Consider the following 27,714-nt stretch of genomic DNA (forward strand, 5'->3'; position numbering starts at 1 on the left):
TAAAGACATGAAATACAGTATGGTGTCTATGGTAATTTTGAAAAATAAAGATCACATTTTGTGCTCAATTTCATTAATGACCCCACAAACTGACAATTGTGAGATAACTTTAAACTCATCTTGATTCACTTATCAAAATGTACATCAGTTACTAATGGCAGCAATTTTGTTCATGGTAATTGGTATAGAGCTCACTGACCTTTTCACAGGCCATTTATGTATGCAATATTCATGCTAGATTATACTAGGATCATTCAGGCCATATGGGATGACAAATTGATGGATACACATATGCTCAGATTACACTAAATGATGTGTGTAATGCATAGATGTAGAGAATTAAATTGCATTTATTTCCTCTCATTATTTACCCTGATTGACACACCTAAAAGTCAGCTACCTAGAGGCAATGACATCGTGAGAAAAGTCAAATTTGACGGCACGGATGAGATAAGATATGAATTGGTCAAGCTCTGCATTATTGGTGTGGATGGCAACTCATAGGTAACTCTGGCTTGAGAGAACTATTCTATCCCAAGACAGTAATTCTACCTTTGGGTAGTGTGGTTCTTGGAAAATAATTATTTTGGAAGGTTAGAGGAAGTTTGTAGACTTTTAATACCTGGGATATGAGAGAAACGGTAAAAAAAGGCTATCGGCTATCTCTAGATTGCACGGGATAAATATGAAACCAGGCTAGACTTGTGATTTGAGAATGGCATTAGTTATCACATGATTTTTAGAATTAGAATCTATATCACAGTCAAGCAGCTCGCTGTTCAAGGGTGATTGTATTAAACACAGTTTGTGTGCAGTCCAAACAGGGAAGTTGGAAAGATAACCCAGATACAACCATATCATAGTTCATAATAACGTGTGTGTGTGGACCTACATATCAGTAGCCATGCATTTAACAATGATTGAGTCCGGCAGATAACACAATATTTATTTAGTGTGCCATCCCTTTCATGTGGAAGTTTATATCAGTTCAAGTTATTTTTGTCAGTATTGGATTCTGAAGCGACATACCTATATACTATATTATAACTCAGGAGGCAGTATTGTGAATGGTAGTTCACAGCTCACCGTAACAGAGTGTATCTAACCTAAATGACATAGTCTCTTTTAAGAATTAAAGGTGCTTTGATTAAATTTGAAATAATATTGTTGATGTACTTGAGCAAACCCAGATGAAGACAAGTGTGTTATTGCTTACACAGAAAGTGCCACACAAGTGTTTTGTATAATGTAGTCCTTGCAATTCCTGCCAGACCAATCTTGGGTCAACGTCTAAAAATACAATTTGTGTGAGTGAACATAGCGCATAAACAATAAATTCAATTATTTATGAGCTACTAGGAAAGATGTCCTAGACATTGATGCTGAGGAAGGAGACTAGTTGGGGGTATTTATAGTTGCTTTAGGGGTTGACAATTGCAAAGAAATAGATTTTCTTGTAGTAGGATGAGACTGAAGTGTGAAGCTGGGGATTGAATAGACAATTTCTGAAGTAAGAAGATGTAGTAGTTTCTAGGCAAGAGACTCTGAAAAAAATAAGCCTGTGTATGCTGTCAGGCAATGTATAGAAAGTAGAAATAATTTTTGACATAAGTTTTGCAGTGAAGCAAATGTCACCTGTGTACTAAAGTTTAGGTTATTGTAATGTAATTATTTCCTATCATGAACTTTGTGTTGCAAAGATAGGTTTTTTGTGAAAGGAAAAAGAAATATGATGGAATTTCAATAAGGAATGAGGAAGACTGGAATCACATGATAGCAAGTTGGTAACACAGCATTGCAGGGAAGGCTTCTTGTCATGATATGATCCTGAGGTACTGTAGTTCAACCACTGCAGTGTGGATGTGATGCATGTGCACCTGTGGACTGGCTGCTCTTATTGGCTTACCTTACCATACCTAAGTGTAATGAGCTGTAAGGAGATCATCACAATTGAAGAGCCAACAGAACCTATGCTACCATTTCAAATCTTGGGTCATTCAAAATGATCGTCTTGCTGGTATGAATTGGTTAATCAGTAAAATAAGGAAACTTAATACACTATCTATAATACATTGAAAGGCTGCTTGGAGCACAGAAATATTAACTGCTAATGTTCAACATAAGCAGTAAACCTCTTTGTGCTGCAAGCAGCCTTAATAGTTAAAGGTTTTGTGCTTGAAGAAGTTGATAGTCTCGATATGAATGTTGTGACCGACTGAAGCTGAAAGTTGAGGAGATAATTAACTCATGATGGTTTGCTATTCACAATGAACATGAGTTACTAACATTGGCAGCAATTTAGGTTATGGTAGTTCAATGGCTTGATCACAGGTCATTTATTCTGTAGTAAGTATTCTTGGTAGATTACACTAAGAACACCCAGGCTGTATGGGATGATGTAAAAACATATGCTCACACTAAATGATGTGTGTAATGCATAATGTAGAGAATTGAATTGCATTTATTTCATCTCATTATTAACACCGATAGAAACACCTAAAAGTCAGCTACCTAGAGGTGATGACATTAAGCTTGTGTTAAATTGACAAAACTGTGATGAAGTAGTCAATCTCTTCAATGTGGATGATGCTCAGATGTACAGATCTTATCAACAACTCTGTTACACCTTTTCTCTAGTGCAGTCACTGATGTTAGTGTGCATTTCACTGGGTTCAGCTTCAATTTTGAGGGTTCCCTTATATCGCTTATGTACACAAGTGCGAGTTTAAAAAGCCAAAATGTACGTAAAAAGTACGAAAAAGCTACCTCAGCGCATTGATATCTGACTGCATTCTAGAGAATAAGCATTGTAGAAAAACTTGTACATTAAACCAGGCTTGCATTAGTACTTGACAAGTCATGAATGGTCTTGTTTTGTTACATAATTTTACCAATAGAATAGAAGTTGTACAAATATCAGCTTGCTGTATGAACTTGAACAAAGTACATCCAACTTTTGTATCCAGATCAAGCAGAGCAGTTGTAAAGATAAACCAGATACAATGCTCTCATAGTAATTCACAGTGTGTGTGGACCTACATATCAGTAGCCATCTCACCCTGATTGAGTCCAGCAGATAACATCATATTTATTTACTGTGCCATCCCTTCCATGTGCAAGTTCATCACTGAGTTCAAATTACTTTTGTCAATATAGGATTCTGGCAACCTATATTATATGTTGGCATTTTGAATGATAGATCACAGTAAGTGTGTAGGACTTAGATAAAATAAAAGTCTTATTACAAAATTTTGCTTAGAGTTATTTGAGCAAAACCAGATCAACAGAAACAGTCGGTGATGTATTTTATACTTATCCTTGCAATTCCTTCATTTTTACAAACAGAACCCCTGCACTATGGCCCTTGCAATCCTGCATTTATTTGGCCATGGCTGTATAACACACTCTGTAACACACCGAAGCACATCAATCTAGAACTAAACCTGCACACCTTATGCTTAACCCTTTCCCAAATGCTAACCCTGGAATTGTATACTAACCCTAACCGTATCCTTATAAAACAAGTTGTGAAGGCTATTCTAGATATTTGCCTTTACAGGGTTTACCAGAATATGTCATGTTTGCACAATTTTCATCTGTTAATTCTTCTGGAAAGTTTGTGATTATTATTATTTTTTTAATTATTCAGGATTTTCAATCTGCTTTTGTGACATTTTGACATGTGTAATGTTTCAGTATACATTTGATTTATTGAATTATAATGGAAATGTGATTGATGAAAGACAGAAAAGTATGTCTTATCTCATGGGATGAAATCTGAGACATGACGAATCTTCTGAAAAGAAAAGTACAGATTGTCAGCAGCTTGTCAGACAAAAAATGGCATCCCATAAGCCTTTGCGGTAAATCCCATAAGCCTTTGCAGGTAGACCTGTGATGTCATCACGCCAGGGCGCACATTGTTACTGCGCATTTCACGGCTTGCACAGTAATAATGTTCACTAAACGATGTACACATCGGGCGTGATGTCAAATGGTGACATTTTAGGTATACCTGCAAAGACTTATGGGATTTACCAAAAAGGTCAATTGGAACCTGATGTATAAACAACTGTCTCTTAAATACCACTCAATTGATTGTATCATTCAAGTAGAACTGTTATATCATGTATAATCAATGATTCCCCCAGCAAGTTTAAAAAAAATTCAGAATGGTCATTATTTATTGAGGTCTTATTTATATATCTGTATAAATTGGTTACACCTATGAATAATCATAAACCTTTATGGAACACCCTCAATAATATATAGCCTAAATGATTCAATTCATGTCACATGGCTAAGTGTGAACAACTTTCTTTTACCCATGTGGAATGCACTACTCTCAATTGAATTACATAAAGAAGTGAATAAAGTGAATAATTACTGCACCTGAGAAATACTATTCTCTATTGTTTCCCCAAATGTATCAATTTGCTTCAAATTGATCTTGAATTGCCCACCAGTTGCTGCTAGTTCACTTCAGTACATTGCTTTATTTTTCCCGGACTTCATTTATATGATCGTATTTCCATTAAATCTAATGTTCATAGCATATCCCCATGATTCTAAATGAAGTGTGAGTAGTAGCTTGTCGTCGTCGGTGTGCTTAAAGCGTGTCATGCATTATGGATTAGCTCCAATCCTTAAGACCATACCTACTATATACCTGTAACAAGCAAAGATGACTAGCCAAACTGTGTAGCTTACATGTACCTTAAAGGTAACACCAGTCCTGAGAAACACCAGACATAATCAATGAACAGTACAGACAAGAAAGTATAAATTTAAGCCTTCTAATGGAGCCATAAGGGTTACTGTCACCAAGTAAAAAGTTCAGGGAATGGTGTAAGTCTAGCCATCAGGTGATGATGTTGATGTCCATATCACGTCTTTCTGGAATCATTTTTATTTTCCTTGGGGAGAAGCACTCTTTAGATCAAAACAAGTAATCGGAAAATTTGGTTTCATTTATTAAGTCTTTTGGTAAATTGCAGAATGATTACAATTTAACCATTATCTATTTGAGTCATATATCAAGAATGGATCAAGGACAGCAAGATTTTATTGAATTGTGATGTGATGGCAATATTTAAGCTGTTACAAAAGACACTTTTTTCAGCACTTGTGTGAATTATGGAGAAAAAGTCTTTGTAAGGTAATAAAATTGATGCTGAAGTCAGCATCACTTAAACTCATTGCAGCTTATACGTTGTGTGTGGAAGTTAATCCATGAGTGGTGATCCATATCTGTTCACGAGAGAAAAAGCCTGCACTTGGTTTTAATGGAATTTTGTCTGGTGTAAATTTGCACTGCTACATTGCCTATTCAAAAAGGGTAGTATCTCTCTCCTATTTGTTTGAGTGCAATGGTATGGTGTCTAGCAGTATTTTCCATTGACCCCTTAATGCTTCAGAAAGTCTAAGAATTGTCTGGTGTCTGTACTTTTTTTATATTTCAAATTAATGGAATACTTGTGCCTTGTCCTATCTTACTGTAACATGATGTGATTTTTATACCACCATTTGTCACAATTTGCTACCTATGGAGCTGAGTCATGAGTATAGTACTACATAAGTTGGACTGCCAAAAAACCTGAATCCTCTGAAATGAATGTCTTTGGTCCAGTCTAGGAGTTCTTCTGGACAAAATCTAAAATGATGAAATTAGACAGCATCTCAATAATACAAGCACCATCACAGAAGTAGTTTCCAGGAGAAGGCTGAAGTGGTACAGGCATGTTGTCAGGATGCCACAACATAGACTACCATTCCAAGCCTTACTACATACAAGATCTCAGTATGGGTAGGCAGCCAGGTTGTCTGCTAACAAGATGAAATGACCACATCCCAAAGGACACAGGCATGGACATACAACAGGCCAAATGCCATGCATGGGGAAGACCTGAATATAGGATGATCACTCAGTAGAGAGGAAGGCGACACTCGTCCTACACTCTTATGCAGGCAGGCTGGCATTTACCACAGCATGGCTTGTATGTGTAAAGATTACTTTTACCACAGATCCTGGAAGGAAAAGTTAGTGAAATATTCACACACTTTCTGTAGAATGAAATAGGCTATTGGGTCCAGGATCTGTGCTTTTAGATACACCAGAGGAAAAACAAATCATCACATTTGAATTTTGTCCTAGAAGAACAATTGTTACAGGTGTTTAAGCAATGGCAGCCTGATTTGAGAAACCAATAAATGAATTATATAAAATGTTGAGGAAAGGCTTTTCAGGTGTCATATATTGTTCTGTTGTGGAACCTCTCCCATTGCCCTTGAGAAATCCAAATCTATCCTTCAGCAAATGATTTAGGCACAGACCATTGAGGTTGATCAAGGAGTATGCCTTCTGGAGCACTTCAGCTTGAGATGAGATGAGCCATAGAGGGCCATAGAGATTAATTAGGGAGCATGCCAGTGATTGTGGTAGCATTTTGCGTGAAATTTCTCTGTTTTCTGTAAAACAGCAAACTTCAGGCACTAACTAAGATCACCCAGGCAGATGACAAATTGATGTAAAAACTATGCTCATTTCACACTAAATGATGTGTGCAATGCACAGATGTAGAATAATAAATTGCATTTTTTTATTTCATTATTTACACTGAATAATCATAAATCTTTATGGAGCAGGCGCAATATTATATAGCCTAAATTATTCAATCCATGCCACATGGCTTAGTGTGAATAAGTCATAGATCCATGTGGAATAGACTCTCAAAATCAAATGTATTGCATAAAAAAGTGAATGAAGTGAATAATTACTGCATTTGAGAAATAATATTCTCTAATGTTATTTCCCAAACGTATCCATTTGCTTCAAGTTGATTTGAATCGCCCACCAGTTGCTGCTAGTTCACTTCAGTCCCTCATTTTATTATTCCCGGATTTCTTTTATGTGATTGTATTTCCATTAAATCTAATGTTCATAGCATATCCCCATGATTCTAAATGAAGTGTGAGTAGTAGCTTGTTGTCGTCGGTGTGCTCAAAGCGTGTCATGCATTATGGATTAGCTCCAATCCTTAAGACCATACCTACTATATACCTGTAACAAGCAAAGATGACTAGCCAAACTGTGTAGCTTACATGTACCTTAAAGGTAAAATCAGTCCTGAGAAACACCAGACATAATCAATGAACAGTACAGACAAGAAGAAAGTACAAATTTAAGCTTTCTAATGGAGCCCAAAAAGTTCAGGGAATAGTTTAAGTCTAGCCATCAGGTGATGATGTGGATGTCCATATCAAGTCTTTCTAGAATCTTTTTTATTTTCCTTGGGGAGAAGTACTCTTTAGATCATGACAAGTAATCTAAAAATTCGCTAAATTGCAGTACGATTCAAATTTAACTATTATTTATTTGAGTAATATATTATATCAAGAACTGCAAGATTTTATTGAATTGTGATGTGATGGCTTAATAGCTGTTACAAAAGACTTTTTTCAGCACTTGTGTGAATTATGGAGAAAAAGTCTTTGTAAGGTGACTTAAACTTAAGCATCACTTAAACTCCTTGCAGCTTATATGTTGTGTGTGGAAGTTAATCCATGTGTGGCGATCCATATCTGTTCAGGAGAGAAAAAGCCTGCACTTGGTTTTAATGGAATTTTGTCTGGTGTAGATTTGCACTGCTACATAGCCAATTGAGAAAGGGTAATAACTCTCCTATTTGTTTGAGAGCAATGGTATGGTGTCTAGCAGTATTTTCCATTGACCCCTTTTATGCTACAGAAAGTCTAAGAATAATTGTCTGGTGTGTGGAAGATAATCCATGTGTGGTGATCCATATCTGTTCAGGAGAGAAAAAGCCTGCACTTGGTTGTAATTGAATTTTGTCTGGTGTATATTTGCACTGCTACAAAGATTGGTTATTGCCTATTCAGATATGGTAGTAATATTCTTTCTTATTTGTTTGAGTGCAATGGTCTTGTAATATTTTCCATTGACCCCTTTTATACTACAAAAGAAAGTTTATGAATATTTCACTAACCAAAGTACTTTCCCAAAGTGTCTGGTGTCTGTATTTCTTTGTAATTACTTAAAGGACTGCTTTCTGACTTGACAAATGTTGCCATTTTTATACCACCATTTGTTACAGCTTTGTGTGAAAGTGCCTATGTGGATGTATCGATCATCGATAGCGAACCTTGGAAATAGTGGGATGTTACCCAATAATGCTAACTGCAACCTTACCCTAACTCACTGAACCATCTGCAGCTTGGACTCATATCAGCTCATGTTGTCAGAAATAGCTTTTACAGGAGCTGTTTAGTCCAGCGACTAAGGAAATAGGACCTTACTAATATAGAGATGAATCTTTAGGGGACGCTTTAAAAATCACTCCTACATATGAAACTTAAGAGGCTTGGTTACAAGCAATTGCTCTCATTCTTCTCAAAGACTGTCTGCAGATGTGAATAAGTCCAACATTCATTACACCTCTTTATGTACCGTCTATATATACAGTATGGGAATACAGCAGCTAGGACATTATCTGATTGGATTGCAAAACAAGATGCCGCTTATTGAATTATGCCAAGTTGTATTGTGTGCATGGGCTAGCCATTCAGTAGTGAGACTCCAAGGAATCTAATTAGGTTACCTAGATGTTCATTAGATATCAACGCTTTAAGATTGGTTTTATTCAGGAGTTAGAGGCCCATTTATAGCTAATTGATGGTGAATTATTTGTGACTTGATTTGTTTGTCATCAATACCTCTATGAAATTTGCTGGCTTCATTTGATTTGTTAACATGAATAATTCAGTCTTCATTATAAATAGTATGCTCCATTCAAACATATGCCATATTATTTGAATATCACAATTACATATAATCTCTAATTAAATAATATATTAGTTTAAATTAAGTCTCCATAGTATACAAATATTACATGCCTATGAGTGTGATAGTACAAAATATATCATGAAGTCAAATTTTGACTTTTCTAGTAGAAAATAGCTCAGTCAAAATTTGACCGAATGATATATTTTTACTATTACACGAATATTGGCATGTAATATTTGTTTTATATCATGATATCACATGGTTTCTTTTCATGCCATGTGATAGTAAAAACTATCACATGGCAAAAGTCACTGTAATCATATAAATACTTCTATTGGATACTAAATGGTTTCATTGCATGTATGAGAAGTAAAAGAGATATTTATCTTGAATTTAGAATAGATTTAAGCTTCAGTTTCTTAGGCTTTAGTTTTTATTTAAATGAATTCCAAACAGTTGCCTCAAAACCCCTAATAATTGTCATGATTGCCATAGTCAACCATAGTAGGACATATCTTAAAATTTGAGCCATCCTACAGCCTCCCCAGACTTTTACCTTAAGGTTACAAGTTGTATTGCTTTTAGAAAACTAGTCACTCAATTTGGCTCTTTCACTGATGTACCGCCACATTTCTGACATAAAGCATGAAGATAAATGTGACACAAAAATGTGTACTTAGTGGCAAAGACACAAAACCCAGACAAGTAGCCAACTTAGACGCTTAAATTCATCAAAGAAACATGCCTGATTTGACATGTATTCTTCACAGCTATGTATACCTGCTGTGCAACACAAATGAGATTTTTCACATATTTTGCCATTTGTTGGGACATTAAGGTGGTACTACACCCCTTGATAAATTTGTGACTATTTTTGCATTTTTCTCAAGAACTAATAAAACACTGGTAACAAAAGATATGTATATTATAGGGGCAAGGAATCCAGTGCAGTGACTCAAGGCAAGTAGTTATTGATTTATTGATCAAATATGGGTTCCCCTCATTTTTGACTGTAACTCCACAACTGTTGTCTGTACTGAAATAAAAATTTTTTTCCAGTACAGTAGTTGTAGTCCTTGCCCCTATAATATACATATCTTACTTGTCACCAATGCGCTATAATTTTGGAGAAAAATGCAAAAATATGCACAAAATTGGCCAGGGGTGTAGTACCACCTTAAGTGTACTTTTAACAATGCAGTATTCAAAATGGGTGTCATATGCACAGGTAATTGTTGAGCATTTTATTTTTCTATTGGTATTAGGCATATATATGTGACATGAAACACATGTTTATCAATGAAAAGGCTGTGTCACCTGCAACAATACAATATTATCCTTAAATAAGCATTAACATTATGTTTTTGGTAAACAAACTAAACCTTTCTTAATTATGCTTAATATGGAGTTTTATATAGAGAATTTTTCTTTCAAAAAAACTGTAAATAGTGAGGTGTATATATAGTCATGCACTTTTATAGTATTCTACATAGAGTTAAAATATGAAGTGTCATATTGCATTATGTGACATTTATGAAATGGCAATAGATGTACCTGAAATATAACACCTAAGATTTGTGTGGGTAATGAATGAGTCTTACAAACAGAATGTACACCTTCAGATGTTCAAAATAATCAAATATTTACCTCTCCGAATAAGGACGGGAGTCGGGAGGGTAGTACTAGTAGAAGTTACCAAAGATCTATGATTTGATCATTTTGCCACACTTGAAGAGTGCATGATTTGGTAATTATGTTGACAAAGGCTGTAGTAATAACAGCAGAAAATAACAGATCTATATTTGTATCAAGATCAAGAGTTAAAATCTTTCTATATAAGGATTACCAATGCAGATGAACTTTCATGCTAATAAAATATTATTTACTTGTTTATCTCTTCTTTCACAGAGGATGGTCATGATGTTGAATTACGAATAATCTCTCACAAAGATGGGGTTTTGTCAGCAGATTTTGATATGATTAGTGATTCGGATGAAACGAAGAAATGTAAAGTAGTGATCCATGCACGATTTTTAGGTAAGTACTTACAACCAATACAAAAAAATCAAAAGTAATATTGTGGAATACCACAATTTGAAACCTGTGATTAAATTATATTTTTTACCAATAATTAACATACATTTACTAATAATATGTTTGCATATATGTTTTATGCATGTTTCAATTTATTTTTATTTTAATACTACATCTTGAGATGTTCCACTATGTGTGTACATGTATGGGATGTGTATGTACAGTTAACTATACTATAGGGCCTAGGCCTATGCGTATATTATTGTAATGTGCATGTGATATGTGTGTCTGTGACTGATATGCGTATCATGCATATACTTTAGTGTACGTATATACTATGTATTATAAATGTGTTCGTAATAAACCTGGATATAATTTAGAAGGGAAATACAGAGTCACATAATAATCCGTCATTATGCAATGAGGATTGGTAATAAGAACTCATAACACACCTGCAGTAGGATAACATAACTACATAGACAGGGAATGTTATGCCGGATGTTATGTTATTGTGCTTCAATGCTTGGAAACTGTACTCTTTATTATTTTTAAGGATCTTTAAAGATGGAAAAAACAAATATATTTTGAAAATTAAAAAGTAGCTTGATTTTATAGTTTAATGGGTACAGAATTGCCTTTATTTGATCAAAGTTTTGTTTAAATAATAGCTATGATAACAGCCAGGTTCTGTCCATATTGGTTCAATACTTTCAATTGAATATTGAACTGATCTGTTTCAAATCTGCCAGAGAAAGATGTTGCTAAACTTAAGTGTTTCTCAGTAGAAATCCCAGTAACCATGGTAACTTATCATACATCAATAGATTGCTTGGGTAATCCCAAAAGCCTTGCATTGAAACTGAGACTAGACTATGTTATCGTTGATGCACTCATGTCATTGCGTACTCTCGTCCAGTCAAACGTAGGCAGCGATGATGTGCGTACTGATGTGACATATTCTAGATTTCAATTGCAAGGCTTTTGGGATGTAACGAAAAGAAAAGATGAATCAGTAAATAATTCATTTCATTCCCCAAATTGGTGAATCACAGACTGTAACTAATAAAAAGGCTGTATTTTCTTGTGATCTGTTGTGTACCAAGCAGAGATAACATCAGAATTCAGGTGTAGGGTTAACCTCAGGACATTGATTTGTTACCCTTTCATTATCATATTTGATTAAATGGAAAAAACATTTCCATAATTGATGACAATGGTGCAAATCAAGAGCAAGCAACAGTGTTAAGCACTTACAAACAAGTTACAAATGAAGATTTATAATTGAAAATCATGTGTTGGTAGCAGGCCTCGAAATTTTAATGAAGAAGTTGCCAAAGATCTGGGGCACTAGGGCCAAAACTGAAAAAGGGCAGGCAATAGCCTTGGTGACCTCCCTGAAATTCGAGCCCTGGTTGGTAGCTTACAAATTAATTGTTGTGATATTGAAGTGTATGTTATTGAATTGTGGGATAGTCTTTTATGACAGAGGTTCATAACAAGTAGTAAGTTTTTCAGTAGGTTTACCGGCGGACAAGTTTGGAACAGTCAAGCTTTTGTTAGGAGTAGCTCTGATTACATCAAGACAAAGTACCTAAGAATGAGACATGTAAGCCACCCCTTGCCTACTGATGGCTCTGAAAAGAGCAATTTGCTGAATACTGCCCCTTGTCAACCGAGAACAAGCAAACCTCGCTTATCTGCTAATGTAAAGGTTTTTGGTGGCCCTGAAAAGAGCCATTCACTGAAGACCACCCCTTGTCAACAGAGAAAAGTAAGTAAGTGGTAGCTCTGAATAGAGCCGTTCACTGAAGACTGCCCTCGCCTATCTGCTAATGTAAAAGTTATTAATGTATATTATTGATTAACCAATTGTCATATTGAAACCATCAAATTGTGTTCATTGTGCAAAATATTGTGTCTTTAGTGCTGGTCTGCAGTAAAATTTGTACATAAGAAGTGACAAGCATTTGTATTATGGATAGAAATACAATAAGAAATGGCAGTTAAATTTCCAAGTCCAAACGAAACTGACCTGTAATGAATTGGTTATGGACAATTTAATAGAGTGAATTAACATTTTGCACCTGTATGCCTCCACTAAACCTAATGAGGACAGAGGGCTGTGAAAGTGACACTTTTCAGAATTATAGTGTTATTTATTCACACATTTCATAAGCAAAGTAAAATTTTAAACTAAATTCCATCTCCTTGACTTGATTGGTAACAAATGATTAAAAGGTCACATGTTCAATTCCTACATGATCAGTGTAATTTCAATATATCCATAGGTTATATATATTTGAAATGTTGAAAAGTGCAACAGTATTAAGGGTGTACTACACCCCTAGCCAATTTCTTGATTATTTTTGCGTTTTTCTCAAAAATTATAGCGCATTGGTGACAAGTAAGATATGTATTATAGGGGCAAGTACTACAACTGCTACACTGGAAATTTTATTTCAACACAGACACCAGTTGGGGAGTTACAGTCAAAAATGAGGGAAAACCAATATTTGATCAATAAATCAATAACTACTTGCCTTGAGTTGCTGAATTTTCAGTGCAGTAGTCGTAGTCCTTGCCCCTATAATATACATATCTTACTTGTCACCAATGCTCTATAATTTTTGAGAAAAATGCAAAAATATATAGGCACAAAATTGGACAGGGGTGTAGTACCCCCTTAAATAACATAAAATAATATTCTCACAGCAAAGTGAAGAAGGCTCATTTTATGTTGCAAGGGATTGAATGACTTGACAAGAGGATTGATGCCTAGTTATTCTGGTATATTGAGATATATGAGGGATAGCTTATTCCACTTACTAGTTCATTGTCCACAGATGTGATGAAAGAGCTGCAGTTGCATCATTGGAATTCTGTTTCTACTGATCATAAGAATATAACATTACCTAAAATTTTAAATGTTTTTACGTTATAGCACCTGAGCCGAAAATATACATCAAGAAAAGGTTCTTTAAAATTTCTGAAAGCCAATATTTGTGGGAGTGTACTTTTCAGGTTTATGCAGGATGACGTCCATGACACCACATCTTAGCTTTGTCAAAAATGTTTCTTCTCAGGTGTATACATTGCAACATGTATGGTGGTGAATCGAATCAGGTAATATGAATTAAAATATACAAATATTTCTTGTTAAACTATGAGGTGAATACCTGCACTAAAGAGATTCACCAGTTTGGTTTAGGATGTTCATTACATAAAGGCCGTAAGCCCTCATTAAAACCATGGTAGTGAATTTTAATTAAATTCTGTTTTCAAGGAAAGCTACTAAGCTATTCATAGAAATCTTTATCTACGCGTCAGTTGCACAACGTTGACTGGATACATGAATACTTGATTTAATAGAAAACTACAACTTTGGCACTCGTGCTTCAAATGTTATCAATTAGATGTTATTTTTCCACATTAAAATAACAATTGGTTAAATTGTGTGAACAGCTATGACTAGGAGTTTAAAAAGGTGAAATTTGTTGAAATAATAGCTGCCAGTTGGTATGCTGCAACTAATCTGCCTTAGTTATGGCATGCATATCATTACTAGTGATTTTAGTTTCAATCAGGACATTTCAACCTGTCTTTAAGATAGTACAAAAAAGCATATTTTAAACTCATGAAGACATACACTACCAGATTCCTCTACAGTGCTACCTAGCTACTTTAGAGTACCCATGTAGGTCCTCTAGAGTAGACACATCGGAATCACATGTACAGTGCACACACTGGTACTGGATTGCTACTGCACTGGTACTACATGTAGGGTAGAATAGCTGGGCAGTAGTGTACCTCTGGGGTCGGCAGTAATAGGAATCTGGTAGTGTATCAGGGGCAGATTTAGAAGGGGCGCACCCGGCGCGCATCCCCTCTAATTTTTCGAATGGCGTCTGACTTTGTGTATCATTTGCAGAGCGGCGCCTGACTTTGTGTAGGCACCAAGCTGCAGCGGCGGTGGCTCGGCGCCCCCTCTATTGAAAATTCCTGGATCCGTCCCTGTGTATATTACATTTGAACAGAATTTTTTGGGGAAACATCGTCATTGCTCATTCAAATGGCAAGACTACAGCTACCGTATTTCGTCAAATAAAAATAAACGCCCCCGGGGCGTTACATTTTCCCAAAGGGGGCGTTTATTCAAGGTCAATTTTAGAACGATAATTCACGTTAAAATCATTAGGTTAACTTAAAACTCACGCTAAAATTATGAACTAGAAACACTGACTTCTGGTTCACTTCCGGGTTTCCAATCCACATTTTCGCCAAAAGTGACGCTGTTATCGACCATGTGAGCAACTTGGTAAGCTTACTACACAAGATAGCATGGAAATATCAGCATTTTTGAAACATCTTGGTTGAAAAAAGTGGTGGGGGCGTTATTTGAGGGGGGGGCGACTATTTGACTAAATACGGTATGTTATTGTGTTTCCTTTATTGTGGTACACAAGGAATCACTTAGATAGGATTGGACAGGTATATTCAAAACCATGGCTATGCATTGTTTCAAATACAAATAATTTAGCATATTCAGCAAACCTTACTTCGATATAGCAAGTAATCCACTTGACTAAAGGCAGCTATGACACCTTCATCAAGACCTACATGCATGTAATGAAATGCCCAAGGTGCTCACAGAATAGCACTTTAATCAAATTTAGGCAAAGTAAAATGTGCTCATACATGTAGTCATAGCATTCACCCCTAAGTTCAGTTATTATTACTACACTGTGTGTTTGCATAATACACATTTGTTTTGCAATATTTTATAAACACAGTATATTGTGTCTCTTTGAAATGGAACCCAGCCCCTAGCTCTGCATCAGTTTCCTCTATAGGATGGCGTACACATTTCTCCCTGTAATAAGGCAAACAAAGCCACTTGGGTAGAATTTAACCATTGCTTTCAGCAGGTCACCATGCTTCAAACCAGAAATGCAATTAATGCAGGAATAATTATAGCTGCTGGTCCAATTAGTCAAATTGTGTAACTATTACTTGGTAAAAAGGGAATAAGGTCTTGGGGTTGACACAGAAAAAAAAGCCTCCCAGGATATCTATGTGACTGCTCTTTTGAAGTGCTCTATTTTTTAATTCATGAAGGGTAACGACCTTGTATTACATATATGTGAGTGTGCTACAGTGATTCTAAGTGTTCCACATTTTTTTTACAAAATGATGATCCCCAGGGAATATAATGTTTTATTTTGTTTGTATTTTCCATCATAAGTGACAGGTGGGTGGACTTTCCAAGACTGGTGGGTCGGGCAGGATATTATTTTCTCGAGGCAAAAATTAACCTGAAAAATCTGGGAAAAAGGTGGTAAAAGATGGTTTTGAAAATGAAAATATTCTGAATTTCTTTTCAAATCAATAAATTTTGGCTAAAAAAAGGCTGATTTTACATGGTTTTAGCAAAATTGAAAAAAAAAAATCCCGAAATGCAACATCTGTGTAAACGACCTGTAAAACTTTTATTTTTTCATCACTTAAGCGATCCATGACAGATGAGAGTATGTGTAAAATATCTGTGAGATTGTATTCTACTTCTGTCAGATTGTATTCTACAGTAAACAATATTATTTGTATCCAGCCTTAGAAAATGTGTTGTACCAGATAAAAATTGTATGAAACTAATCTCTTCTTCTTTGAAAGAGTTTTTTTAGTTGCTTAAACCTGAGGCGAGAATGTCCATATATTGTATTGTTTTGAACCGCAGTGAGATGCAAAACAGCTTGTTGATTCCTTGAACCCCTGAATACTAGGCCTCTCTCCAATTTAAGCTTGGCTATATCAATTTAGTGCAATCTCAATGCTCTGGAGAATTAGGTGTAAGAATACAGTCGGTTATTCTTAGGTTTTTAATTTCCTGTCTCAGCTGCGGGACTTAAAGGCAATACTTAGGGTCATTTTAAATGACTATGGTGTGGATAGATAGTCAACAAATATTCAACAACAATGAATAGTGTACCAAGTACAATTATCTGAGGAGTTATTGAGGGTAGCATATCTGTGCATCAATCCCAACAACAAGTGTAATGAACTGTTTATTATGTGTAATAATACACTAGCACAATAGATAGGCCATCAAATCTACACCCTTTCATGACTATGATAGCGACCCTGATTAATATTAATATTTTCTAAAATTTAATTTAATTATTAAGGAGTTTCTTGTAATTTTTAACACCTTATTTGATGTAATTAGCAGCACCCTTCCGGTCGTGCCCAAGGACTGTACATGTGTACTTGGTTTATCCCATTTCCATGCTCCCTGTCGCAGGTTTTCTCTTGCTTTCAAAAAATTGGTAATAGTTGTTTGATTATCAAAAACTTCTTTCACCCAGTGGAATTTGGGAGCTGCACAGATAATTGGATGTTACAATCTAAGTGCAGATAGGTTTGCACCAGGTTCGGCTGCAGCTGGTCTAATTGATGCAATCTGATTGTGATGGTTCACCATGGTGGCGAAATATCAGCACTTTGAATCCTCCAAGATCTGGAAAAAGGCACTATATAAATCCGAAATTTATTTATTATTATCAATTTGAAGATAATGTTAAGCCTTTCAAATTTCATAGTATGCAAAATATCAATGTTTTGTACACACATTTTACATACACTCCCTATATTTCAACTCCTTTTTGTTTATTATAGAAAGGCCATAATGATAATCATACTGCTGTATATGAACTCAATCAAGGAAATCAATAGGAGAAACTTTCAATCGATATTTGCTGTGTCAGTGTGTCATTTTGGCATAGCCTTAAGGAACAGCATGTAAAGAAATATGTAAGTGTGTCAGTGTATTAAAGGTGAAGTAATTTGAATAATTACTTGCACAAAATAATTTTCAGTGGTCACTATTAATGTCCAGGAAATGAAAGTGTAATTTTATTTGGAATATTGTGTACCTATGATTAATTACTGAATCACATAAGCTTGTGCAGGCTAATTCAGTTTCACAAGCATTCAAGCTCAACATTTGTTGGCCATTGTTTGCAAAATTACACTTTTTGTTTCATTATTGTCTTCAATGTGAGATGATTGAAATGGGGAACCATGTGTGTAGAATGAGGCGGGGCACTAACAGGTGCATGGGTGCAGTCATCAAATTGATTATCTAACCATTTGATTTTTACAAATTTTAAACAGCTTTTCTCAAAATACCTCAATATGTTGTCAAAGAGGTCTGTTGAGCTCAATGTGACCTTTTAGGTACATTGGCGTGCAAAAGGTTGCAATATTTGAATAATTTGGTAAATTTATCCTCAGAAGATGCACCTGACAGTTTCGGTGACAAATCATTTATTATTTTGATTAAAAATATGAAATTTTGAAAAATAAATGTCTAAAACAACCTGGAAAAGTCACTTTAAGTAGTAGTTTATTTGCAGACCTTGTCAGAGTAAAATAAACCTTGAGTCCTGGAGTGGAATATATTGTGGAAAGGTAGTGGCAAAGCTTAATTGTACAAATGTTTGTTAAATCATGAACAGTAATTTGACTGTATTCGTAGATGATGTGATCTACCAAAGTGAGGCTAACAACAGGAAATTTAAATTTGAAGTGTGACCAAAATGATAAAATAATTAAATCACAGGCGCCATGATTTTAATTGTGATGGGATATTCAGCAGACTGTGGCTTCATTTATCATGATTTTACTCCTCTCTGAGCACTACCTGCCGATCTAATATTGCCTCTGATTGGTCAATTACATGATATCTTCACTTTAATCACCAATCAGAATGGAGCTTTGCAAATAATTCACCCCAATTTTTTGCGTGGTGAAATTATTCTAACAATGTTGCTGATTGGTCCAATTGATAATGAAAACTTCTTTTTGGCCAATCGGCAGGTAGTTCTCATGGGGTTAACAAGAGACATATTTTGCTTATCACATCAATTATTCATGCTACGCTACGAAAAAAATAAATTATTCAACACTATCTTGAACATGTGCTAGATTCATTCAGCACTATGAATACTTAATCCCTACCAGGCCTTGTCTTTGGACTCCATACTACTCACTTTCTGTGTTAAAGAAAAGGAAATTGAACACCATTGAGAAAAACAAGAATCTGCAGAAGTGCAGCATTTCACTCGATCACATATTTAAGATGATGAAGTCACAATTTAATTATTCTTGTGCAAGGAACATTCATTAAAGTGAAATATAATTTCAATTTGAAAGGAAAAAGCCAAAACCATGAAAGAACTGTAAGTCACATATCCACCACTTAATATCTCAACTTTCAGGAGTCTTAAAACACAAAAGTAAGAGACTCCATTATGTCATTACATGTGGTGAGAGCATTGAAATCACATTTAGAAAGTATAGCATTACATCTTTACTACAGCTACTATCTATCCTGGATTGCCATCATCATTAGCAAGCAGCTTGCTCAGACAGCAGCAGCCAATGCCTTGAAAGTAGCCCAAATGGTAGTTTAATGGGCAGAAAAGCACCCAAATTCTATCAAAAATATCACAATATTTTAAACTGTTGATTGGTTTACTTTGAAACGAAAATAAAATGCTTTTAAGGCAATTTGGTTCAAGTACCTTTTTTAATTAAAAATAATGCAGAAAAGCACACAAATCTTATCAAACTGTTAACCTTTAGTGTAAAAATATAACAATATTTTAACTGTTTATTGGTTTAACTTGATGTTTAAATAAAATGCTTATAAGGCAATTTGGCTCTAAAACTTTTCAAAACAATTTATTTTAATAATCATGAAAAATCTTCATGTAATTGACACTGGCAGAAGTAACTCTGTATTTACCTGATCATAAGTAGCCACATGTGCCGGTAAAGCAAGGCATGGCAACCACTTTGTGAATATGGATCCCTATGCGATGAGCGACCTAGTTGTTCATTTCCTACCAAATGAGGTTCACACCATTTCAAACCAGATTGAGTTAACACATTCAGTACTATAGGCCAATGTCATAAGAACATCTGAACCAATGGTAGAGAAGTGGTTGCAGAAACAACAACATTACTTTTTACATAGGCAAGGTACTGGTATTTGGACAGTTTAATTATTATTTTTTAAGTTATCATAGTCTTGAGTCACTATTAATGGATCAATTTGTGTGAGCAGTTGTTACAGGAAACCATCTTATTTTTAGCTTTCTACTGAAGATAGCATGACATTTAAATTGGACAATAATAAAGGTTTGAATGTGGTATCATAATGTAATTGATTTTATTGGTAAGTCATGACCCGTAGGCCAAATTGCATACAATAATTACAATATATAAAATACACATTTATAGGACAATAATTGAATTAAATATTTGATATCCGTGTCTACTGTGACAAGTACTGCCTGGATATGCTATCTACAAGGGTGGTAACATTTCATCAACACTAGTACTAGTTAGGTAGCCTATATTTTAGTGCAATTGTATTCACAGTACTTAAATAAGGATTAACATACAATGAATAAATGTTTATGCTGATGATTGTTGAAATGAAATTGAAACTAGGACAAATATTGTGATTATTTTAATTATTTTGTTGAAACAAATCCAATATTGAAAAGAGTATTTTGATAGTATTCTTAAGAATAGAATCTTAAGATAGAATCCCTAAGACTTTGATATCATAAACGGATTAGATAGCTAATGGGGTATATATGTATTCAACATGAACACTCACTAGCTTATATTTTGATAGGATTTCTCCGAGTACTTTAATCCATCCAAATAGTGTTATCAACATAGATTCGAATATGTGCAGGCTGCCAGGGTGTGCTCATTTATGCATGTTTAGACAGACAACCAAATTGGATTGCATAAATGGGGAAAGGAGATGGTTTACAAGGGCAATGAATTCTCATACCCTCTTTTTTCCAGGTAAGCACTGATTGAGAAGGAAAGGAGTATGTTTTGAGTTCATTATTAACGGATCAATATAGCTATATTCATTCCCAAACACATATCCCAGTTGAATATTTTCCTTTACAAATTTCTAGATTACATCTTATCAGAGATTTCTCAGCTCTGATCCTACTTATTTGCTTTCAATTTTGCATACAGTTATCCATTTCCTGACATTTGTATTCGGAGAATTCTATACAAGCAAATATTGTTTTACAAATTCATTTTGCTATCTACTGAAGATAGCATATTTTCAAAACAAGAGAAAAGAAGTAGGAAAATCCGTGAATTTGTAGATGGGCATGTGAGAACTAAAATGACAGCATATATTGCTTGGGGTGTGTTGTGTAAGCTATCATTCAGTGAGGCTGGGAGGAATGTTATTTATTGCTTGCATAATTGTAACCAAGATATTTGTAGAGAAGCTGCCCTTTGCTATATGCTATTGTAGGCCTATACCTAATGATGACAAATCTGGATTTTGACAATTAAGAAGGCACCCCAAATATAGAGCTGGGAGATGGGCTGTCAATATCCCCTTATGTTGTATTATTTGTTAAGTCACATGACATGTATGTGTTATGCAGACATCAAAAGAAGCGATTAACTTTTTCTTGAGGGAAACCTTAATCAGAAAGTACAAGATGATAAGTGCTTAACAACAGCAAAAAAGGGGAGGGAAGGGAAAAATATGAGTAATTTTAACTAAAATTGTGGTAGTGGTATTAGCAAAGTGTAATAAATAAATAAAAATAAGCATTCAAGGATTGAGATGTAAATTAATATGAACATCTTGTGATGGAGATACAATGACAAGATTAGTAAGCTTCCTGTGTAAGGAAAGGCTTTCTGCTAGAGATGCAGGTAACTACAGGGTGTCCCAAAAAAAAGAGGCCCCTCATTGCGCCCTCTTTTTCTCCTATTTCTGATAAGTTGCTTAAATATATTTTGGTATGTAAAGAAACCTTTAATCGTTAGCTTTAATAAACCAAAACAATTATTTCAATCGGCTCACAACTTTTGAAGATATGCCCTTTTGAATAAAAGTACCTGTTTTCACTCTGTCCACGGATAGCAAACAGAGTGGTTGGGATGGCTCGTGCTGTGGAGTGGCCTGCACGATCACCAGACGTCACACCACTTGATTTTTTTTTTCTTTTGTGGCAAAATCCAAGATCTTCGCAAACGTATTACTGAATGCATTCATGAAGTATCCGGCGCACAAGAATGGTAATGCAACGTAATTGATGCAAGGAGGACCAGGGCTGAAACCTGTATTCGCCAAGGAAGCAACCAGGTAGAGGGCAGAGCAGCACAGTAAACTCACTTTAGAAGAACCAAAGACAAACCAAACATACTTTTAGGGCTACCTTTTATCCTAAAAAGAAAAATGACTTATGTTGTAAATAAAAAAGAAACCAAAAAACAACAAAGAAAGAAAATAAGACACATACTAAAACCAAAAGGCATAAATAACCAAGAAAAAATAAGTAATTGCAAGTAAAGCAAAAGAAGTCCCATTCGGCATCCATTTTACCCACAAATTAATGACACTATTAACAAAATCCATTGCCCATAAACCCACCGGTAAAGCCCATTCCATAAATGAAGTTATTTTATTAATTAAGTTATCATTGAGGAATGTTTGATATTCATGCATGGTATGTGTACTCCTTTTCCATCCTTGAAGTAGCCAAACCTTCTTCGTGGACAGAGTGAAAAACGGGTACATTTCTTTAAAAGAGCATATCTTCAAAGGTTATGAGCCGATTGAAATAATTGTTTTGGTTTATTAAAGCTAACGACTCAAGGTTTCTATACATATCAAATTATATTTGATCAACTTGTCAGAAATAGGAGAAAAAGAAGGCGCAATGAGGGGCCTCTTTTCTATGGGACACCCTGTAGGTCACATCAGGCATTAATGATCAGCAGTTCCCTAAACCAAAATGTTGACAATCAATAAGAACATTGTACTGATTATGTTAAGAATATTTGCAGGCAGCCAATGTAGACATGGTAGATATGTTTTTTGGTTATCACACATTGCAGAATATAAATGTGAGTGATCTAAATTCCCAAGTTGGTTCACCTCTGACGTCAGAGAACATAATGATTTAATGTTTATGTAGGAGCAGTATTCCGCTTCGTATTCCTCTAAGTAGCTTAATTCATAGCTTATGTAAAGAAGTGGAACTATTTATAGTGTCTTGCATTAATAGAATTATAGTGAAATCTATCACAAGGTAAATACCTACTTATATTGATAAGTTGGATGTTTCTTTCAAGTAGGAAATGGAAATAATATTATTCCAGTCAATTCACATATCCAGGTAATTTATTAGCAGAGTCTTAAAGATCTTGTATAAACATTTAGGGGGGCGAATTTCCCGACAGGAGTCTTATTAAGCCGTAGTCTTAAGGTGGCCTTGAGGCTACTAAGCCCAGCCCGCACTCGAAGCCCGAGTCTTAACTCTAGCCGGATTTCTTCAACGCAAATTCAACCTAGTCTTAGTGGCCTTGTAGGCTTAACGCTTGACAACCTCGTCCCTTCCAACCATCGACTTAATTGTATAGGCTGTTGGAGGTAGATGTACATAAGCTGTGGTCCTCACGGTTTACCGTACTAACAAGGTTGCCGTCTCATTATCGCAATGTTCCCGGCGCAAAGACTAGCCTGGACCCAGCGGTCTTGTGCTTGGGCTTATACCGTACACAACTTGATGCAAGAATATTGTGTCTGTTTTTGTGTCTTTTATGTATTATTTTATTTCCACTTGTCTTTTTATGAGTCCAACTTGTATGAATGATATGTCTATGCTTTATACTCGTGATTCTTTCTTTGCATCCCAAAAGGGTAAAACTGTAAGCCTAATGGAAAGGAATCTGTGATTCCCCTAAAAAGGAAAGCAACCAACGTGCTATCTACTGCTGATATCAGTAGTCTTCTCAGATCTCACATGAAGTTATCTGTTGGTACAACATTTATAATTATTTAAGTAGAAGATATTGCAATATTATATGCTTCTTATACGTAAATTCAGTTTTAATACTGCTTGCATTATTGTTTCGTGTCAAATATTTACTATATTGATGTCCAACCTGGTATAATATAGGCACTCCAAAATAATATTGCAATAGGCCTACTTATGAAAAGTACGAGTATCAAACTATTAAGGCTTGGATAGGGACAGGTGGTATCATCTAGGTCTTCATGATGATGATGATGATGATGATGATGATGATGATGATGATGATGATGATGATGATGATGATGATGATGAATAAAATGCTGAAATGTTCAACTAAATCGAACAATTACTTACCCACAGTGGCGTAACTAGACATTTTCATTTGGGGGTGGGGTGGGGAAAGCGGGGAAAACATAATAAATGAGGGGCAGGCATCGTTCATGCTGTTTGTGTTTGTAAGGGGTGGAGTGGGTCTGAGGAGTTATGAGATCTGCTTGGAATGTGTCCCCGGAACATTGGCGTAGATTTCTTTTTGACATGGGGGGGTGGGATTGAAAAAAAATTATGGTACAAATGCCATATTTAAGGTATTAAAGCTGGTGACATATAGGCCAATGGTACAAAGGTGGGATAAATGCAATTTATTTAACCTTAAAAATTGAGTTTTTAAGGTTAAAATGACCAAATAATGAGGTTAATTAATAACTCTCAGAAGTAGGCCTAATTTATCTTTTCATGGGGGGCAAGAGCTCCCCGCTCCCCCCTAGTTACTGCCGACTGCTTACTCATGTTAATTGAAAGACCGTCAAAAATATGAAAGATAAACTTTATGCTACAATTTAAATTATTTGTAAATTGAAATAGACCAAGGCTTACGACCTAAGACCTGCTCTGAGGCAGGGCCAAGAAAAGCCGCTGTAAGCCTGGTTTAACAGGCTTGCGTAGACTACGGCTACAGAAGACTGATTTTGAGAAATGCAAATTTTACTGAAGCCTGGGGCTAATCCTACAAGCCTGCCCTGACGGGCTAACGAAGCCTCGAGGCTATGGTAGCCGTGCTTGGGAAATACGTTTTCAGTTAAGCCTGGTCTTACGACCTCTTAAGCCTTGAGGCTAGACAAGCCAATTGCTAAGCCACCCGTCGAGAAATTCGCCCTTAGTGGCAAGTCGAAATATGCTTTCAGTATCATGAGAGTTCTGTGTCTGCTGCATTTATATAACAACATAAATATGCTGGAATAGAAAGAAAGGTGACAAGACAAAACAAGATTGGTGTTCTTAATGCCCAGCCACAGCTGTTATGTCTTCAAATGTACTGTTTTGTATTGAATTTATATTATAATTCAAAATAAAATCAAATAAAATCATTCCTTTTTTGATGATAAGTGATTAAATATGTTTTGAGCCTGTGCTGTTTGCTTGTTAAAGGGCAGAGGGTATACTATAAAGCAGCACTTGAGTGGAATTATAGCCTAATTAATGAACCTACATCTCTGTGGGGAAGGTGTTTTGCACACCTGCTTGACTATGTCTTGTAATGGGCCTTAGTATGGAATGTGTAATTATTGGAAGTGGAAATGGAAAATTACTATATCAAGTGCTTTTTGTTCCCCTCTTATCCTGCCCTGTCATTGTATGATTGAATGATTTGGGTAAATTAGACTAGGATTACTCTCAGGTAGCACTCCATCATCTTGACAATTACATGCAGTCAAGCTAAGTGATTTACACATTTTCACTAACAATTTGGGATTTCAAATTCTGAGAAGTGAAAAATTAGTTAAAAAGCAATACCAATTGCAATGAAATCCCGGTTGCGCTTTACGCTAAGCCCGTGTGTGGTACAAATTAATGTGCCACATGAGAGTAGATCACTCAGTCGTATTAGCACATTGTAAATACAGAATGTAGGTCTGTGCATTAGTTATTAAGTTTTGTTTGTTGAAGCTCACTTTTCCAATTGAAAGTGGCATCCACTGAAAATAGCATTTTAAAATAAAAACTGAGACTGTACAATGAATTGAATAGTTAATTAAGATAATTGAACAGATTGATTCAAGAGATGCAATTTTTGCTCATTTTAATGTTTACTGTTAAGGTTATTAACTATTTTAAACTGTTGTGATTTGGTAGTTCACAGCATCTTACTAATGGTAGTGAGCTTTGGCAAAAAATACATTGCTCAATTCATAGCGAGCGTGTAGAAGAATTAAAATATCACAGATATACTTTTATAGGTGCTGCGGTTCTTGAGTTACGTTGTGAAGAGGGCTGAAACAACAACACTTTTGTAAAACGTATATAACTAATTAACAACAATAAATTAAGCAAGTTTGCAGAGTATACAATTTGTAGAATGAACTTTTGCAAAACATCAAGGTGTTAATTTTCAATAATATATTGATCTAGATAATGAAAATCGATTTTTAGGTTGTTTCGACCAACAATACCTCGTCTACCCTTAATATCAATTTGAGTTTTGATGGTGATATCTACTCGTTAAAAAGATGTGATTATAAAATTAAATGCTACTTAACAATGTAGGGCAAAACATTGATATCCAAGGGAAATCTGGTTTGTATACACTGCCATATACCATACATCAGAAGTAGAAACCCTGGTAGACCCCTTTAATGTACATGAATATACTAAACAGGACACTGTACCCTGCATTGGATATAATGGATGGGAACAGCAATGCAGTACAGGAGGATATGACATGTTGTTTTGGTTCAAGAACACCACTCAACATAAGCAAGTAAAATGCAAGCAAAACAATCTTAAGTTGGTAAATCTATTGCACTTACTGCTGATGTTAATGTACTTTGATTATCTTGAAGGAAAATCAGTTGCAAATATGACAATATCTTACTTACTTCCAATGCTATCTACTGAAGATAGCATCAACTCGTTATCATCCTGTCATGTTTTACTCTCATTTAATGTTGAAGCCATATAAGCTTTTATAATAACATTATTACATGGATGAGAAATAATCACTACAGATAATTTGATACACCAGAAATCATTTGTGATGATAGCAATTTCAGGTTTCCCTTACAAGTCTGATATTAGAAATAATGGCCTTCCTTTAATCCAATGTTATCTCACATACCATCTCATTAGGGATCTCATGTTGTGACCCAGGTCCCCTGTTTGGAAGATGAGAGTGGTTAGCCCACGGCAACTCATTTGATTAAAGTTATGTTCACCTGACCTATATATTCTTTCATAGTCCCATAATGTATATTTGATTAAAAATCCACAAATCAGCAAATCACACATAAGTAGTTAGGTATAAAATGAACAATAATATGATATTTGTACCCATGAGCAGGAGCACTTGTTTTTTAATTTATCAATTTCTCTTAATGCTTATAGGTATCGGGAGAGAAAGAATTTCTTAATGTATCTTACTGTCAGTTTATTATGTTCCGGCAAACTGTGACGCCCATGAAATTACCAAGTTTTGTAATTTTAAATCCATATTGTAACATTTACCTAAAAACAGATTAGTATTTCTTTTCCATAGAACATTAGCTTTTACTGTCAGATATGTCCCCTTTTGATTTTGAGCCAAACAACTGAGCAGGGTGTGATTTTTCTGGATTTTTCCGGATTTCCGGATTTTGGGATTAAGAAAAAAAAAATCCGGATTTTCAAAAAAAAAAAAAAAAAAAAAAAAAAAATTTTTTTTTTTTTTTTTTTTTTTTTTCGCTTTTGGAGTGGCCCTGGACCAAGAGCTAAATGCTTAACAGAGATGTCACATTTCCAGAATTTTCTGTTCCGGATATGAGAAAATCTCCAATTTTAAAATGAAAATTCCTTAGAACCCTGACTGGATGATTTATAGACACACTGTACTGTGCAAAAATGGTGATGCAATTTCTCATGTGTATGTGAATGATGTGATACTGGAAGTATGTATTCACAGATAATAAATGTTTTTATACTATAAAGTGAAGTATTTTAACAGTTTCTCATTTTTGCATTTTACCC

The 27,714-nt window shown here is 35.2% G+C and overlaps 1 protein-coding gene across 1 annotated transcript in view; it reads left to right on the forward strand.

Annotated features, from left to right (window-relative positions):
* LOC140149240 (adipose-secreted signaling protein-like) overlaps nucleotides 1-27,714 on the forward strand; it is a 148,943-nt gene that overhangs the window by 21,734 nt on the left and 99,495 nt on the right. The window contains exon 3 of the mRNA XM_072171471.1: nucleotides 10,712-10,840. Within this exon, the coding sequence (XP_072027572.1) occupies nucleotides 10,712-10,840 (129 nt within the window). The remainder of the gene's footprint in view (nucleotides 1-10,711; nucleotides 10,841-27,714) is intronic.

Source organism: Amphiura filiformis, chromosome 3 (genome assembly GCF_039555335.1).
Source record: "Amphiura filiformis chromosome 3, Afil_fr2py, whole genome shotgun sequence".
NCBI lineage: Eukaryota > Metazoa > Echinodermata > Ophiuroidea > Amphilepidida > Amphiuridae > Amphiura > Amphiura filiformis.